Source organism: Thrips palmi, unplaced genomic scaffold (genome assembly GCF_012932325.1).
Source record: "Thrips palmi isolate BJ-2018 unplaced genomic scaffold, TpBJ-2018v1 HiC_scaffold_1, whole genome shotgun sequence".
Classification (NCBI taxonomy): Eukaryota; Metazoa; Arthropoda; class Insecta; order Thysanoptera; family Thripidae; genus Thrips; species Thrips palmi.
This window is the reverse complement of record NW_023144620.1, coordinates 1,355,488-1,373,525: the sequence shown is the minus strand read 5'-3', so window position 1 is coordinate 1,373,525 and position 18,038 is coordinate 1,355,488. Positions and strand designations below refer to the sequence as shown.

General features: G+C 44.1%; 2 protein-coding genes across 3 annotated transcripts in view; both read right to left on the bottom strand.

Annotated features, from left to right (window-relative positions):
* LOC117639658 (zinc finger protein 239-like) overlaps positions 1–7,335 on the bottom strand; it is a 30,491-nt gene extending 23,156 nt beyond the window's left edge. Inside the window, exons 1-3 of one of the 2 annotated variants that reach the window (XM_034375534.1) lie at positions 7,233–7,335; positions 6,425–6,505; positions 2,336–2,497 (exon numbers count right to left, since the gene is read on the bottom strand). In XM_034375534.1, coding sequence (XP_034231425.1) covers positions 2,336–2,497; positions 6,425–6,505; positions 7,233–7,256 — 267 coding nt within the window. In that variant the 5' untranslated portion in view covers positions 7,257–7,335. The remainder of the gene's footprint in view (positions 1–2,335; positions 2,498–6,424; positions 6,506–7,232) is intronic. The other variant, XM_034375541.1, reaches the window with a different exon arrangement.
* Positions 7,336–14,790: 7,455 nt separating this feature from the next.
* LOC117639638 lies at positions 14,791–17,095 on the bottom strand. Its single transcript, XM_034375508.1, is given in 3 exon segments — positions 14,791–16,454; positions 16,456–16,854; positions 16,944–17,095. Coding segments are annotated over 3 exon segments (1,938 nt in total). The 5' UTR covers positions 17,022–17,095; the 3' UTR covers positions 14,791–14,993.
* Positions 17,096–18,038: the final 943 nt, after the last annotated feature.

The window sequence follows — 18,038 nt, the reverse complement described above, 5'->3', positions numbered from 1 at the left end:
TCAGACACGCTGCGTGTGTTGTTCTAATGAATATATTATTGCCACGCGGCGTTTAAATAATTTTTACCATTGTTGCGTACACGCTGCGTGTATATAATATCGGCCTTTTCAATTTCTTTTCGATTTTTCTGTTTGCACCTCAATAAAAAATACTTTCATGGATGCTAGAGACTAACGGCGGTAACCATGTAAAAGATCAAACTTTTTGCAACAATTTCGATTTTTTTTTGTTTTACCATTAAGAGAGGCATTTTTATGAGGGACGTTAAAGGTCTGCGAAATCATACATGGTGTCACTGCGCGCTCGATTTCAGCCGAAGTTTTCAACCTTTTTCCAATCGGTAAAGTGTATCAAAAAGATCATAAAATTACCCATCAAATGAACCACGGAGGTTCAAATCAGACGAAAAACGCTCGTAGAAAAAGGTCATTTTCCTCAAATTTTCCATTGAATGAATTTTTCTTGTCCGATACTAAATATCTAGTGGTATTTTTCGATATTAAACCCCGTGGTTCATTTTGCACGCAGCGTGTACACAAAGTCCAATTTTGTTATATAAACGCTGCTTGTATATAATATTGGCCTGAATGAAATTATCTTCGTAACTACTAGGATTTTATGAAATCCTATTTCTTTAAATAGTGGTAAAAAGTTTGTTCTTTAACCATGGTCACCGCAGTTTGGTCTTTGCATTTATGCCGATCATTGTTGAGGTCCAAACGGACAGTTCGAAAGAAATAGAAAAAACACCTGCTCAAAGTTCTACTGCCCCCTTTAAGTGTACCTTTGGAATGAAGCACCGTTCATTCTTGTCCATGGACGCCCCGGAGACTTCCGAGATGAGGCTAAAGACGCCCGGGGCTTGTTCACGAATCGCGGAGCATCCGACGTTAGGGAACTTGTAATGGAAGGCGTTCTCTTTCCACTGGTTGTTCAATCGCTTGGCCAAATCACCGTAGATCTAACAAGCAAACACGTCACGCAAATCGCTTAGAAAATAAAAACCGACAGCTTGGTGGTACAATCTTCGCAGTGTTTTCGGAACTCTTGCGTTTTGGGCTGGATGATTCCGTGCTTGGATGCCGTTTCCACCTCTGAAAGTCAGTTAAGGGGGGCGGGAACACCAAAAAGAGGGGTCAGGGGTCAATTTTTTTTATTGGCTGCTTTTACTCCTTGGACGTTCCTCTTTCAAACGCCACATCGCGTTGGCTGCAAAGTTTGCATGGTCTAACCTATCCCGAGGAAAATAAATTACAAAATGTCGTTCTGTGGCCAAACTGTCTTGAATTTCGAAACCAGCCAGCCACCCAATTCAAGGATTCGACACAAGGAATTCATAAAAGTCATAAACAAACATGTGATTTTTAGGCGGAGAATGACGAGTGTCCCCCTTAAAACAAGACCTGGCTCACCGCTCCAAGTTTGAAGATACCCTGCACTGACTCAATTTTCTAAACGTCTAGAAGAACTTTTGTTTATTTAACTTATATTCTATTGACTATATGGCCTAGTTGGGGGTTGTTTTGAGTTCATTTAGAGACTATTCATTGATTTTTCATTGATTGTGTGTCGTTGTCGTCGTCGTCTGTGTACAGGGAGGGAACTGAGCTAGAGTTCCCAAATTCGGAAGGCACTGTAGATGCCCTGGATCTTGGAAAAAGGGGGTCGACCAACTGAAAGATGTTATTGCGGTTTTCGATAGATCTCGCCAAGACCTGTCTAACGAGTGGTCGGAAGGGGGGTCTACGAGCCCGCCTTCGGTAGATAATCACGATCAGTATCTTCGAAAAAGGGGGTCGACCGACTGAAAAATTTTGACCATATTTGTTCATATTTTGAATAGAAGGGTGGGCCTTAGTCACGATGATACATCGATAACTTTGTGCTACCACCTAATGGGATGTCGGGCTGAAGGCCCGAAGGGTGGCCTGCGACTTGCCAAGTTAGGTTTGATGCGCGGGCCGAAGGCCCGAGGAAACGCAGCCGGCAGGCCAAGCTGTGCCTGCCCCTTGTCGAACGCAGCGAAGTTTGAGAGTGAAAGTTGAGAATAATATGAAGCCGATAGATCTGTTACTTGCAGAATGACTGATTTACAAAACCTCTGCATTTTCACCTGTGTGCCTCCTTAAGGGAAGAAAAAGCGCGGGTGGGTAGCCGGGTATCACAAATCGTCTCGTGAATCGGCCATCTGTTCTGATAATTTTTTCTCACAAAAGATGCTGCTTGTATATTTCTCGTTGTGGTAAAAATGACATTAAAGAGAACCTTCTCTTCAACATCACCTGCTTTGGTGTCAAGGATTTTTTGAAGCAGCATTGTAACAATTGTACTTACCCAAAAATTGTCTGCAACGTCAATTCCCAGTGACAAATTAACTGTAACGATCTGCAGGTCGAAAGGTCTTGCGGGCTTGAAATGCGTCACACGCAAGTGGAAGTCTACCGAGCCGTTCGCGGGACACGATGTGACCGAGCGCAGAAATATAATGTACGGGCCCTAAAACAAAAAAAAAAAACAAACGTAAGGGAAGGTGGGGCACCATGTGACAGGGCTACCATGTGACTTTGGCTTTTTCTCCCAAACGACATGCTATAAAACAGTAGTGGTAAGAAGACTCAAAGGCAGGTACTATAAAGGAGCATCGACGTGCAATAGGTCGTGACTCTCCTTCGAAAAGGACGGGAATGGTTGCGATTAGAATTGGAAACCCTCTTAAAACAGCTCATTGAAAGCTCTCTTTTTGAAGCAAGACAAATACGAGTATTTTGGGAATCGGGTCAACGAGACAAATTTAATGAGCCTCGTTTTGGATGGTTAGAGTAAACAAAAGATATTTGTCCATATTTTGAATAGAAAGGTGGGCCTTAGTCGCGATGACAGATCGATAACTTTGCGTTACCCCCTCATGCACTGCAAGTAAAAACCACAACAAAAGTACACAAATTTCTTGCGAATTTTTTATGAGGTTTTTATTGTACTTTTAAATACCTAACCTAACCTAACATGTTGTACTTGTTTTGTACAGTTTCTGTTGTACATTTGTTGTACTATTCACACTTTTTCTTGCAGTGCATGGGGTGCCGGATGTGTGGGCCAAAGGCCCGAAGATTGGCCTGCGACTTGCCAGGTTGGGCCTGACGCGAGGGCCCAAGGCCCTAAGAGACGCCGGCGGCAGGCCAAGCTGGGCCTGCCACCTGCACCGAGTTGCCGGCGCAGCGAAGTGGAGCTGGCAACTCGGTTCGACGGGAGGGCGGGCCCTAGCTTGTTTTATTAACGCTGTTGCATTGTTTCCCATATTTCTGAGGGCGTTAGTGACGAAAGTTACATCCATGTTGACCCCAAACTCAGGATGAAATCTCGTTGAAGTTAAACACAGGCGAAATTCGCACATTTTTTAATGTACGGGACGAGCCAAAGTTGTCGATGTGCATCGCTACTTTATCTGTTACCAATCTTGCAGAGCGGCGGTTCCCGCTCTCTCGTGTGAACAGGCCCAGATGGGGAGTTGCCAGGGGCTGACAGTAATTTGCGGCCATCCTGTCCAATAAAATAATGCAGGGGCACGAAACGTATAGGTACCGTTCAGGTAGTAAACCAAATTCGTGATAACATCGTTTTTATTCTAAACAATTAACAGTGGAGTAGGTTTGGACTCATGATCCAAGCGAAGAGAGGTGTCTCTATCTTTCCTGCAATGTAACAAAATTATGTTACGAGCCCTACAGTTTCGCGAAAATTCAGCTTACTACTATTTTGAGGTTGCAATGCCTTACATTCCTGGTTTCCTCGACTACATAGGCTAGCAAGCCGGCGGCAAAGCACATTGACCTTGACGCCTGTTACTGCGTTGCTCGCAATGTCCAGCGCCGCGGCAATTTTTTCACCTCTCCGTGACAGATAGGCGTTATTGATGGTACGACTTTTTATGGAGGTGAATCAGGAGGGGCCCTTTGGCATGGAGCAGTATTTGTGATTGGCGCCAGGGAGCTTGGGGGCTTGCGTGCTGGACACTCTAAATGCAGGGGGTGGCAACCGCCTAGAAAGAGCGTGAAGCGATGCTCGCGCCGTCAGTGCAGAGGTTGCGCACTTGTTCGAGATAATGAAAACTAGACTGTGTTTTTCAAAACGCTTTGCACCGATGGAAAGGGCTTGAAACTTAGGGTGCATTAGGCTAATTGCTCTTCTTGAAACTTCCCCCTTACCTGATTTTAAGGTGCAGTGAAAACACCGGAAAACACGAGAAATCATCAAATTTAGGAAAAAACTCGAATGCGCCATGTCGATGTAAATGATTCCGCCCTTGTGTTCGGTTGAATTGGAAGTATCGGGCAGTCCACTAGGCCCAATGCACCCCAAATTTTGTGCTCTTTTGATCTGTGCAAAGCGTTTTGCAATCAACGGCCTAGATGTTACAATCGAAGCAAAATAAGTAACCCCTGCACCTCACTCGCGCATGGCTTCACGCGCTTCCTAGGCCGTTGCCGCCCCCTGCTAAATGTCTTACGAAGAAATTTTCCATACGAAGAAAATGGCGCATGCATAATACGAAGGTGGTTTCTCTGCGTATTACGAAGGTTTTTCTATGTATCTTACAATAAAAAAGCTAAAAAGATTCGTTACGAAGGAATATTGCTTCGTATTATGCTTGCGCCGAATTCACTGTAACATACGAAAAACATACGTCCAATTTCATTGTAAGAAATTTAGAGGGATTTTGAAGGACAGGGCCAAGAGGGGTGCAATGGGACAGTCCAACGATTGTTTTTATATTCCCACTAGCTGTTTTTATGGTATGACCAACATAATACACTGTGAGAAAAATGCACGGTATTCGCCGTTAATTTACTAACAGGATTTGCCTTACTCAGAAGTACAGAGTTTACCGTACCTAGAAGTACAGCGTTTACCGTATCCATAGAAGTACGGTGTTTACCGTACCTCGAGGTACGGCGATTCCCGCAGTTTGTACAAACACGGTAAAAGTGCCGCCTTGAAATCCAAGTTGAAAAGGTCTCGCGTTGAATTCAATTCCAAATAGTTTGAGTATATTTTCAAAATTGTCTAAATTGACTTTGATGTAAAGAAATGACTGCCTATTGACAAGTGCATTGTACAAACTAAGGTGATCGCCGTACTTCCAGGTACAGTAAACGCTGTACTTCTAGGTATGGCAAACACCGTAAGTACTTCAATGGGTACGGTAAACGCTGTACGTCTAGGAACGGTAAACACCGTAATTCTAAGTACGTCAAATCCTGTTAATAAATTAACCGCGAATACCGTACGTTTTTCTCACAGTGTAGTGAATACGGTAGTGTAAAAATCCAGACAAACCCCAAAGCATATTTTTTCTTCCCTATCTACTGCCGGCTACGTATAAGAGCAGTTGCCAAAATAAGGGTATCTTTCGTGTCTTTTGGCTCTATAATCGTTATTTTTCAACGTTTTGAGATGCGGTTTGGTGCGTTGTGTTGGGCTCGACGTCGACCACTCTTATCCATCTTAAGCCACCCCTTTTTCAATTCAGAAGATGTCGATAAAGTGCTCCAAAGGGTCATTTTGTAACGTTCCGGCATGTCCCCCGTCCATAAATTCAAAGTTTCGAAGCTTATATTTCAGCTAATATTGAACGTAGAACGATTTTGAGAAGATATTCGGAAACTTAATTATTTTATCTATCAGACACATGTTACTGAACTCGTTTTTACGAGCTCGATTTGGGTGCAATCTGTAAACGCAAAATGTCCTCCGTGGTTGACTTTCCGGAACGTTACATGTGAATTATCACGGTTTCTCGCGTTGCACTCCACTGATAGTTCTCGGCCTTGTCGTCAGATTAATCTGTAGCATTTTTGCCGTCGAATGGTGCAAACGGGAACTCTGAGAAGTTAATAGAAAGCTCAGAATCTTATTTTATAGGTTATGTTTCGGTAGTGTCCAACCATGATTTTAAAATGCTTTTCTGTTCCTTGGGCAAGTTCTAGACCAAACAGAGATATGATTCTTTCGGGACGTGTTGAGGAATCTTAAAACAGGTGCTCACACCAAATGGCGTGTTTTAATTCATAGCAAGAGAGTTACTAGGCCTGTTTGAATGAACATGTAACGTTCCGTATCCCGCTTTTTTCTGTAACGTTCCGTGTCTTTCCCCTATACTTTTGATAGGGGCTTTTTGGTCTTTCTGCAATATTGCACCGGGAGCTCGACTGCGTTCAGATATAAGTCGTGGGACATCACTGAATAAATTGGCCGAGAAAAAAGCCGACTTTTCCACATTTTTTTCTTGCGGTTCTATGGCCTTCAAAAGTGCCCCGAATTTTGGCAACTGCTCATAACTGGGAGCACCGGGGAGTACCCTTTACGGAAAGGGCAGGTTTTTACTTTCGAAGTTGTCCTATCAATAACTTCTGTCCGTGTACGTACAGCAAACGATTGGATGTATCTGCTCTGAACGTGATTGTAGACCAGCAGCAGAGTGCCCGCCCAGACGACGATCCACCAATGCTGCGACAAGATTTAGAAAATTAATCTCAATCACATTTTTCCTGAATGATGGTCACAATTTCGACGTGTCCTGGTCAGGATGAAATGACCGAATCAGTAAAGGAGAGAAGCAGCGTTTCGTTGTGCCTTGATCGTCCAAGAAGCCTAAGAAATTTTACCTGAATCGAGGGTATACCTGTGCAAGGTTGAGTGGTGAACCATGACCACTGCGGTACCATGACCCCCCCCCCCCTCGACAGGACTGTATAGTCACGTTGATCACTTAGGTCCTTCGGAGATGACTGTGGGGTCCTAGGGAGAATATTGACAAGGGAGCTACGGATAATTACTACAAGCTATTTACAGAATTTTCCGTAGCTTTTTGCCACAGTGTGGGTTTCTTTGCTAAACGGACAGCCAGCGGTGGCATCGCAGCCGGTACAGATCATGGGGCCGACCCCATGCGAAGGGTTGCGAAGACCCCCTTAATGGTGGACAAAAAGTCCCCTCAGTGAAAACTCTACGCAGAATTGCTTCGCAAAACGAAGGAAATGAAGGCATTGTAAAATCTACGAAGAAAAGCTTCGTATTATGAAGCAAAATCCTTTGTAATACGAAGCATTTCTTCATAATACAAAGCAACAATGCCTTCATTTTCTTTGCAGTTATGAAGCAAATGCTTCGTAGGCTTTTACGAGTGCCACTTAGAGGCGGATGGTAGGCAACTTATGAGAACCCCTCTTCGAACCTGTCTCTGGATCCGTTCCTGCATCGCAGCGGTGTCGTTGCTGATCGGCGCGCTGGCGCTGGGTCCGCCTGCCGGCCGTGTGGCGTCCCTTGTTCTTCTGTCCCTCAACTCGTGCGAGCTGGTCTGCGCGCCGAGGCGTGCGGCCGCCAGTCAGGGGCCGAATTGCGCGGGTCGACAGGAGGGAGCTTCTTAGAAAAGTTGCCCACCTTCAGGGCGTGTGCCTGACGTCTTAATGAGAGAAACCATGTGAAACCGTTTTGAATGCCGAAAACTGGCAAGCCCGGCCCTGAAATATACATCCTAACTGATGGAACCGATTCAGCCATTTGAAGGTATAAGTGTCCTATTCAACTTGAGTCAGACATTGATCATTTCAAGAGTGTCACTCAAATAAAACATAATGAGAGGCTCATTCCCTTCATAGTAATGATTAAAGTTTATCACTCTCACCCCAAAGAAGTCCCTAACCCTAACTGCACGGTTAGCGCGACTCCTTGACGGTTTTTTCAAAACAAGGAAAGATGGAACACTTCAAGGGAGTTCCTTGGAAGTGTGCTCCCATGCCAAGGAGGCTCCCTTGTTTTCCAAGGCCAGTCCCTTGTTTTCCTGGACTCAAGACAAATTCCAAGGGCCCGCCTTGTTTTTGAAGCGCGCTTCCTAGGGGCCGCCTTGGTTGGCCTTTGCCGATACAAGGAGCCGCCTTGTTTGTCCGCACAAGCTTGAGTTACGTCGTCGACCACGTTATGAGGTCCCCGATGACGTCCCCCTGGGGTTCACCATGATGCCCCCCATGTTTCACTGTGCCGTTGAGGCTGCCGGGTCTCACAGTGCCCAACGCCGAAGTCCGTTGTTTCGGAGATACGAGGACGTACCACCAAACCGCCGTCCAGGCGGAGGAGGAGGTGGTGAATTTTTTGAGGCCAAAGTAGCTCTGGCCGCGAACCTACTGGAAGTACGGGACCTCTGGCTTCGGAATCGGGTTAGGGGAGTGCCGACCCACCTCGAAACCAATTTTGGTCAAGTTCCGGCCAGTCGTTAGTTCAGGATGGCGTCAAACAGCTGAATTTTTAGACTTCTTTTGCTGATGGGATGATGGGGTGAGCCTCGCCTGGCCCGCCCCTGGGTACAACGAGAGTAGTCCCATACAAACAACAACACATTTAAAGTGTCATATTTGGGGGAAAAGTGACTGTGGCATGTTTGTACATACCGCAGTGACTTGGTTTACAGTGCTTGTCAAGTTTTAGCGATATATTTTGGTCTTGCCTCTTTTTGGGCAATACGAATCTGTATCGCCATTCTTTGAGCGACACAACTTTGTCTCGCCTCTCTTTGAGAAATACAAATTTGTCTCGCCTCTTTTTGGGCGATACAAACCTGTCTCACCCCAACGTGGCGATACAAATTTGTCTTGCTGTCCAGAGGGTGAGAAGTATCGCCTTTGGATTTCTAGTGCAGACAGTTAGGTTTGCAGTGTTAACAACTTTTTAGGAGTTTCGATAAATAACATTTTTGTGTTATTGTGTATGGCCCCGAAGAAAGTCAAAAAACCAAATATCTGCTCTACAAATCGAAGAGCGTAGATTGTATGCTCTAACTGGAGCATGCCTGCAAGCACGCTCTAGCTAGCGCATGCCTGCCAAGCATGCACTTACTGGTGCATACATGCCATGTACACGCTTCCTGAAGCAGGCAACTCCTTATCCCTTATGCACTAGATGCACGCTTCAGTTGGCGTGTACATGGCATGTATGCACTACACTCTGAGAAAAAATGACGGTAAATCCTGGATAATTTTTTTGCCAAACTTTACCGTACTTCAAAAACCAGTATCCACCGTACAGTCTACAGTATTTACCGTACTTGTTTTACAAAATATTCCGTAGTTTTTTAACAGTAGTTAACGTTCTTTCGTACAGTCCATGCCGTAGGAAGGACCTGATCTGGTCCCAACAAAGGCCGCTCCCAAGAATTGTCCACATCAGGATCTTGAAAAAAGGGGGTCGACCGACTGAAAAATTTTATTGCACCTTTCGATAGGTCTCGTCAAGACCTTTTCAACGAGTGGTCGGAAGGGGGGTCCAGGGGTCCGACTTCAGCAGTTGCGTACATCAGGAACTTGGAAAAAGAGGGTCAACCGACTGAACAAAATTATAGCAGTTTTTGATAGGTATTGAAAGTACGGGATTGCCGGGTAAAAAAGTACGGGATTCCTTGTAAAAAAAGTACGGTGTTGCCTGTAAAAAAAAGTACGGTGTTGCCTGTAAAAAAAGGACGGTATTGCCTGTAAAAAAACGACGGTATTGCCTGTTAAAAAAAGTACGGTGAAGTCTGGAGTAATCAGTACAGGATTTACCGTGATCTTTTCTCGCAGTGTAGTAAGTGCATGCTTGGCAGGCATGCGCTAGCTAGAGCGTGCTTGCAGGTACATGCTCCAGTTAGAGCATACAATGTACGCTCTTCGATTTGTAGAGTGTGTAGAAGAGGTGAAAGCCCTTGGGGCACGGAATCCATGGCTTGACGCGCCTGGAGGTCACCCAATTAGCTCAACATGACACCTCGTTCGTCGACCTTTTGCGTCGGCGAGTGATTTGCGTCACAGGCCAACGAGACTGCACGCAGCGCATCTGTAGGGAGTACAATGCGTCCGCTCGCTGCTTCCGAACGCCCGGGCCATCGCATTAAGACAGCTTGCTTCAACATGGCAGGACGCACCCTTGCGTTCGTTATTTGCTTGGGATGGTTGCTTCCCGAATGCGACGTTCAAAGGATCAGCGCAATCGCCGTAAGGAAACCTTTCAGCACGACGCTTATTGGCATCAGTCAGACCTCAACAATATAGTTTTCTTCGTGAATTTCTTTACGCTGCAAACCCAAGTGCAGCACCGTTTCACACTTGTTCAGCGTGAACCAATATTATGTCCCACGCCTAGATGTTGGGCCCTTTTTCGCACCACGCTTGGTTGTGTAGGACGCTGATGCCTCACGGCTGGAATTAAAAGATGGGACATGGTCTGTCCCACATGCCTATGGTCCCTGCGTGGTTCATCAGGGCTGTTAGAGTTAATTTCTTTGGTTAACACGTTAAAGTTAACCCGTTAACCTAACCAAATTAACGGACTCGTTAAAGTCAAGGCTATGTTGAGCTTGTTAACGCTCTAGAAACTGAAGAGAGTGCACGGCATGCTCTTCCCAGGAGTCAACCACAAAGCACGCCCTTCCCAAGAGCATGCTTGCAAGCACACTCTTCCCAGGAGCATGCTTGCAAGCACACTCTTCCCAGGAGCATACTTGCAAGCACACTCTTCCCAAGAGCATGCTTGCAAGCACGCTCTTCCCAGGATCATGCTTGCAAGCACACTCTTCCCAAGAGCATGCTTGCAAGCACGCTCTTCCCAGGATCATGCTTGCAAGCACGCTCTTCCCAAGAGCATGCTTGCAAGCACACTCTTCCCAAGAGCATGCTTGCAAGCACACTCTTCCCAGGATCATGCTTGCAAGCACACTCTTCCCAAGAGCATGCTTGCAAGCACACTCTTCCCAGGAGCTTGCTTGGCAAGGACGCTCTTCTTAGGAGCATGCTTGCAAGCACTCCCTAGGGTGAAAGCGTGCCTGTTCGTTGATAAGAGTCCATATAATAGTGACGCAGCACGCTTTATCCCAGAGAGTGCTTGCAAGCTTGCTCCTAGGAAGAGTGTGCTTGCAAGCATGCTCTTGAGAAGAGCGTGCTTTCTGGTTGACTCCTAGGAGGAGCATGCCATGCACTCTCTTCAGTTTCTAGAGCGAGTTAACGTTAAGTTAAGGCGTTAACGGCGTCAAAGTTAATTTCACGCTTTGGCGCATCTTAGCAACCAGTAGAACAAGTAATTGCAAATTATATAAAACCTTTACTAAAAATTGATGTTTTGTTGATTCTCTTACGTTTCAAATACATTTTTTCCAGCAGTTTGCCAAAATTTCGGCCAAAATCGAAAATAAAGACGAACGCTTTCAACTTTAACGACGTTAAAAAGTTAACACACAAAATTAACTTAACTCGTTAACGTTAAGGCCCTAGGACAAAACTGTCGAGTTAACGTTATTTAACTTAAACGGAGTTAAGTAACTTCGTTAATCGTTAAATTAACTTTGACAGCCCTGGATTCAATGCCACGTGTCCCCAGTTTACAAAAGTGGGACATGACAACACACTTCTAGGCGTGAGTCATTCTGTTTGGTTGACGCCACATAGCGTCATGCTGTCTCACACGTGAATCTGCGGTGTATTCGACGTTCAATAAGATCACTAGCCCTCAAGCCGTTCTAATGTATGTGGAAACGGCATTGAATGGCTACACTGTGGCTAGAAGCTACGGGAAATTCTGGAATTCTCCCAGCGGCTGGGAGGGAGTACATCTTGACTCCCATGGTGAAGGCGTCGTATACAGACGCCCCGACTTCGGCCCGGCCGTCCAAGCTCTCCGCCTTCGAGCCGTCCGTGGCCAGGAAGTCCCTTTACACCCCCGCCCTCAGGGCCTTGTAGCAGGGGGCGGCAAAGGCCTAGGAAGCGCTTGAAGCCATGCGCGAGTGAGGTGCAGGGGTTACTTATTTTGCTTCGATTGTAACATCTAGGCCGCGTTGATTGCAAAACGCTTTGCACAGATCAAAAGAACACAAAATTTGGGGTGCATTAGGCCTAGTAGACTGCCCGATACTTCCAATTCAACCGAACACAAGGGCGGAATCATTTACATCGACATGGCGCATTCGAGCTTTTTCCTAAATTTGATGATTTCTCGTGTTTTCCGGTGTTTTCACTGCACCTTAATATCAGGTAAGGGGAAAGTTTCAAGAAGAGCAATTAGCCTAATGCACCCTAAATTTCAAGCCCTTTCCATCGGTGCAAAGCGTTTTGAAAAACACAGTTTAGTTTTCATAATCTCGAACAAGTGCGCAACCTCTGCACTGACGGCGCACAGTGGGCGGAAAGACCACTTTTGACGGGAAAAAGTCATTACAACTGAATTACTTGTCCGAAAAACATCATTCATCCGTATTTTATGTTTTTGGGGTCGCTGATTCTAAATCTGATCATATTTCGAACTTTTCAGGGGCGGATCCGGAGATATTAGGGGGGTAGATTTTAAATTTAGAGCAATCCGCGCTTAAACTCCGTACTCGGGGTTTTGGGGGTCGCTGATTCCAAATCTGGCCATGACATGAATTTTTCTGGGGCAGATCTAGTGATACAAGGGGGGTAAATTTTATTTTTCGAGCATACCGGGTCGAAACTTCCCATATCAGTTTTCAAGGGTCACTGATCCTAAATCTAGCCATGTTTCGAACTTTGCAGGGGCAGATTCAGTGATTCAAGGTGGGTGACTTTAATTTTTCAAGGTTTAAGGGGGTCATCATCATCATCCTGATTCTAAATCTGGTCATTTTTCGATTTTTCTATGGACGGATAGTATTAATTTACTGTATAATTTACTAAATCAACAGCGTAGGCCCCCTATTGTGGCAACAGTTTTTCTTGCGTTACTTCTTCTACTTCTAATACAAGGCAACGACACGTTACAGACCAAGCTACAGCAATGATCGACTCCGAACGCGTCATTGGTCCAGTTGTGTCGCCCCGATTCCGAATATACCCATATTTGCTGTCCTAAGTCGACAACTCTGAAAAATCATTGTACAAGGGGAGGGGGAGGGCAGGGGGAGGGGGGAACTGGGAGTGAACGGGAGGGGGAGGGGAAAGGGAGGGGGCCGGAGGCGGGAGGGGCATGCCCTGAGACGACCTATGCGATTGACATGCGTCGGGACCCGTTTTTTCGTACGCACGCTCACACAAATCGAGCCATAAACTTCAGAAGGGCAGCTATGGGCAGCTAATTCTTTTTTCCTCCGAAAGAGCACTCTTTGCGGCCCCAAATGAACCTAGAGCGAGCGCGGGGCAACTTGAGGCTTTTTATGCCGCCCAAGGGAACTTTGGAATTTTGTGTTTTGTGACATGCAAATTTCAAACGGCCGTAGTTTTGTCAAATATACTCGAAATTACAATTCGAGGACAGTTTTGGAATCCTCGTGAATTGCTCTTTCTAAAAACATCTGGGTTGAAAAATTAGATCTAAAACTGACTCAGTAAGCGCAGCGAATTTATGCGCTTTTTGTTGCGTTATTTCTTAGCGAATAGATACATGTGACTTTCAAGCCTTCTATGAGAAAAACGAAAAGGCGCATGATAAAAACAAAGGCAGATTTGGATTCGGCACACTTTTTTGAGCTAGAAAAGTGCATTTATTGGAATCTACATAATGGTTGCGGAACCCGACTTTTTCCCGTCAAAAGTGGTCTTTCCGCCCACTGTGCGGCGCGAGCATAGCTTCACGCTCTTTCTAGGCGGTTGCCACCCCCTGCTTGTAGGCAGCTCAAGTCGTTGTCCTCGCCGGGAGCGAAAGAACGTGGAGACGTGAAGGTCCTACAGAGAATACTGTGATATCCTACAGAAAATACTATAAGGTCCTACGGAAAATATTGAATATTGAAGAGGGCTATGGAGAATCCTGCTCTACAAATCGAAGAGCGTACTTTGTATGCTCTATGCCAAGGGGGAAACGACTGAGAAATTTTGTGTACATCGGATAGGGATAACCCCGGATAACCCGCGGATTACCTCCGGATTACATCGAAAAATTTCCAGGATTACCATTGGATTGCGCCGGATTACCCCGGATTACCTCAGAATTTCCCCGGATTACCCCGAATCACCTCAGAATTTCCCCGGATTACTTCGAAATTTCTGGTTATCCGGATAGCGGATAACCAATTTGCTGTACATCGGATAACTGAAGTCGTTCCCCCCTCGATGTACGCTCTTCGATTTGTACAGTGGCAAAAAAAAATTAACAGAATTTTCCTTAGCTTTTTGCCACAGCTGTGTATGTAGCGTAGCATATCCCCGAGTTCTTATTAAAGTGAGATTATATCTTCTTAAAAGGGACCCTTCCGTATCATCCCGGACCACTTCGAAAAATGCCCAGAGCATATGCGTCCAAACAAGACATTCTATAAACACCACTACGTCGGTTGGAGAGACAGAAAGAATCCGGATTTGTGGTATTATTCTTGGAACGGGACATCGTACTTTGAGATAAACGACGACCTTACGGTTAGTTTATTTGGAGCCAAGAACGTGTTTCCTGACGTCTCAACCGGATCGGCCCAGCCGTTGACGAGTGGTGCTGTCATGCACGCTCTCATCTCACGGCGGCACTGAGAATCCAAACGCTATGAGTATAGCGTCTATTGGTGCTAGGGATGCGAAGGCCGGAAATTTTTCTTGAAAAATATGAAAAATTTCATATTTTTCCTGAAAAGTTTCTAAGCTTTATTTTTCATTGAAATTTTGTGAAAAATATTTTTTTGACTAGTTTTGATGTTTTAAGAACTGATAAGGGAAAACTAATATTGAAGGCGCCTAAATAGCTCATTTTTAATTTTTAGGCAGTGCCACAACCTTTTAGACAAGTAGAAGGTGCATTTAAAAGGGTGAGAGGAACAAAATAATACAATTTGTTACGAAACTTTCTTATTTATTATACATAAAATCACATATGGCACAGGCACAATGGCACGGTTACATTCAACATAAACTCACAACCAGATTTCAGTACAGATTAGACAAGCTAAGAAATAACTTAGAATTAAATTAAAAATAATCAGTACTTTCAGTTGAACCTGAACCTATTAATTAGTCAGTCAAAACAATAAAGAATAAAATACTTAAAAAGTATATGCAAGGGGAACATCATCATCGGACTCCTCTTCTGAGTCTGAGACAGAATAATCACTATCATTTAACTCGGACTCATCCCACTCTACAACATCATCAACATTTTCTATGTTAGAGTTCACATCATAAGTTCCAAATGGATTTTTGGCTTTTTTCTTTGGAGGTTCATGAATTCCATTTGAGCTGAAGCGCATGTTGCTTTTAATGGCAACTTGCTTCTGGGCCCTTTCGTTCAAAATCCTATTTTTGGTCTTTGTATGAACAGAGCTGAATGTGGACCAGTTACGCTCACATGGCGCAGAGGTAATTGGTACATTGAAAACTCTAGCAGCTATGGGAAATAACGGTTGCTCAGTACAGAAACCTCCCCACCATGTAGCAGGGGTGGTGTGGGCAGCAGCTTCCCAAATATTTTCATCACCAAAAGAACCAGTTTTGGTCCTAAATGCAGCCAGATTGCCAAGCACTTCTCCCTTGTTGAGTTCAAGATGTATACACTGTTCACTAATGAAGCGGATAGCGTCTTGCTTCTCCGTTTGGTCCAAATCTTTCCCCATTCTCATTGGATGCAATAAATTAGCAGCAAAATGTACATTAAAACAGCATTTATACATTCTGTCTACCACAGCTGAGTTAACTACTGTTTTCTCTTCACTTGTTAACAATGAGAAGGTTGCTAATACTTCTTCAATATCATGACTAACTTTTTTTGTTAGAAATGGCAAATCAGACAGAAGAGCAGTATCACTTTCAACATGAGATATTGCTTTTGCAATAGGAACTAACAAATTGTAACAGTCAGTTACAGAGACCCAAAACCCTGCATTGTCAAGAACTAACTCTCTCACATTACTGTCAATGGCAAGTTCCTCTTCTATTACAGTGGACTGCAGTGCAGCTTTGTTACTTATCAGAGAGTACAGTGAAATTACAAAGAAAAACCACCTTGTTTTGGGAGGGAGTTTAAGGGTCACAGCTTTGTTCCCATATCTTACTTTTTGCTCGGCTTTAAAAAATGCCCCTGGAACATGGTGATTCTTGAACTGTTTGATAACTTTTTTCACATTACAACGCAGTTCTTTTAGAGAGTCAACTTTCATGATATCACCTAGTAAAAGATTTAACATATGAGCAGGGCAACCAATACAGACAATGTGGGGATATTTTTCTCTCACTATGTCCCATGCAGCTCTCATGTTGGCAGCATTATCAGTTATTACAATAAAAATTAATTTCACATCTGTTCCATCACTAACTACCTCATCAATAACATTTATAATTTCTTTACCAATGTAAGATGCCGTTTCTTTATCTTTACCAGGAGTTATACTTTTAAAAAAGACTGGCAAAGGTGTAGTCAATAGGAAATTTATCAAACTCTCATTTCTGTTATTAGTCCAACCATCAGAGATTATAGCTATACAAGGAGCTGCTTTTATTTTATTTTTTTTTTGCAGATACCATTACATCATCATACTCCTGGTTGAGGAGAGGAGTACCAATCTGATGCCGACTAGGTGGCTTATAAGAAGGCCGGAGTAGATTCAATGCATGCTTCCAATATACATTTTCAAAAATGTTAAATGGAACACTAGGAGTCATATATACTGCTCTGGCTAAAGCTTTATCAATCTTCACCTTTAACCGTTCAGAAGTAGATACAACAAATCTATCCATTGATCCGTTTGAAGAGTGAGAAGTGGTGGGTTTGTCACTGGTTCGACAGGTTGAGCTAGGAGGCGAAACTGATCCAGTTGTTTCAGATGTTGCTTGTGGTCGTGCACTTTCCAAAGCGGCATCTTCATCTTCACTGTCTGAACTATCAATAGTTTTCCGTTTCTTTGACGATCCCTGTGAAAGACCAAACAAAAATAGAAAATGAAATGTAAAAGAAAATATAATAGGGCAGGTCTAAATAATTGTAAATTAACTGAACAAACCTGGTTTAGTTTACTGGCAGCAGTTTTCTTCAGAGAAGCTGATGCCTGTTTGCAGAACGAGGCAATATGTTCCACCATTCGACTAGCATTGGCCCTCGATGACTTCCAGAAGCAATATGAGCAAACGACACTTTTGGTGCCCTTGTCAGTCCCACTTCAAAATGCGACCAAATAAACAATTTCTTTCGTCCCATCTTCCTGAAGAAGATGTTAGAACCTAGAAAAATAAAACAAAACGATAAAAATAAAAGTCCCCTAATCTCACTTGTGGTTACAAAGTGATATAGGCTGGGGATCAAGATACCGAAAACGGCACAATCCACTTTAAAATGTTTGACACACAGAAGAAAACTATCTTAAAAACGACACCAAAGGTAAACTTACAGAAATCGCAGGTGCTTTGTGCTTTGCCTGTATGTATTGCCGCTCGGCGGCGGCGTCGGCTTCCCGCTCTTTCACTCCTTCCACACAGCCACCGCAACCACACTCCTCCCCGCCTATCCGCCCTCCGCCCCTCCCCTATACGCAGGTAGTAGCACTTATTCGCAGTGACGAAGCTACCCGCCACTTATTTAAACGTGATTGTGTGTCCAGTGATTGACGAAGGACACGTTGACACCAGGGAAACACAGGAACAGACGAAATAACTCATTGAAAAGGCAAATCACTATTTTATATGCAATATAAGAGCAAAAAGTATATTTTTCAAAAAATTCCATATTTTTCTGAAAAATATGAAAAATTTCACGTGAATTATTCAAAAAAATATTTTTCATGAAATTTTGCATCCCTAATTGGTGCAATGCAAAAGCATTGCACATGAAGTGCAATGCCTCCCTATTCCCATGCATTAGCATAGGGCATTTTCGGGATGCATTGCACATAAGGGGGGACCCTGGTGAAACATTCAAGTAGGCTTTAAAATAATCCCAGAAAGTTGAAACTTTGCTTAATTATTAGGTTCAGTATGGTGAGTTCCCAAAACAAAATTCAATCCAAAATGTTGAACGGTCTCTGAGAAAAGTGGCTTCTTAGTGTTTTTTAGAGCGTTGGGGGAAAATCTTCCTGCGTCTTTCATTGGAACGGAAAGTCTTG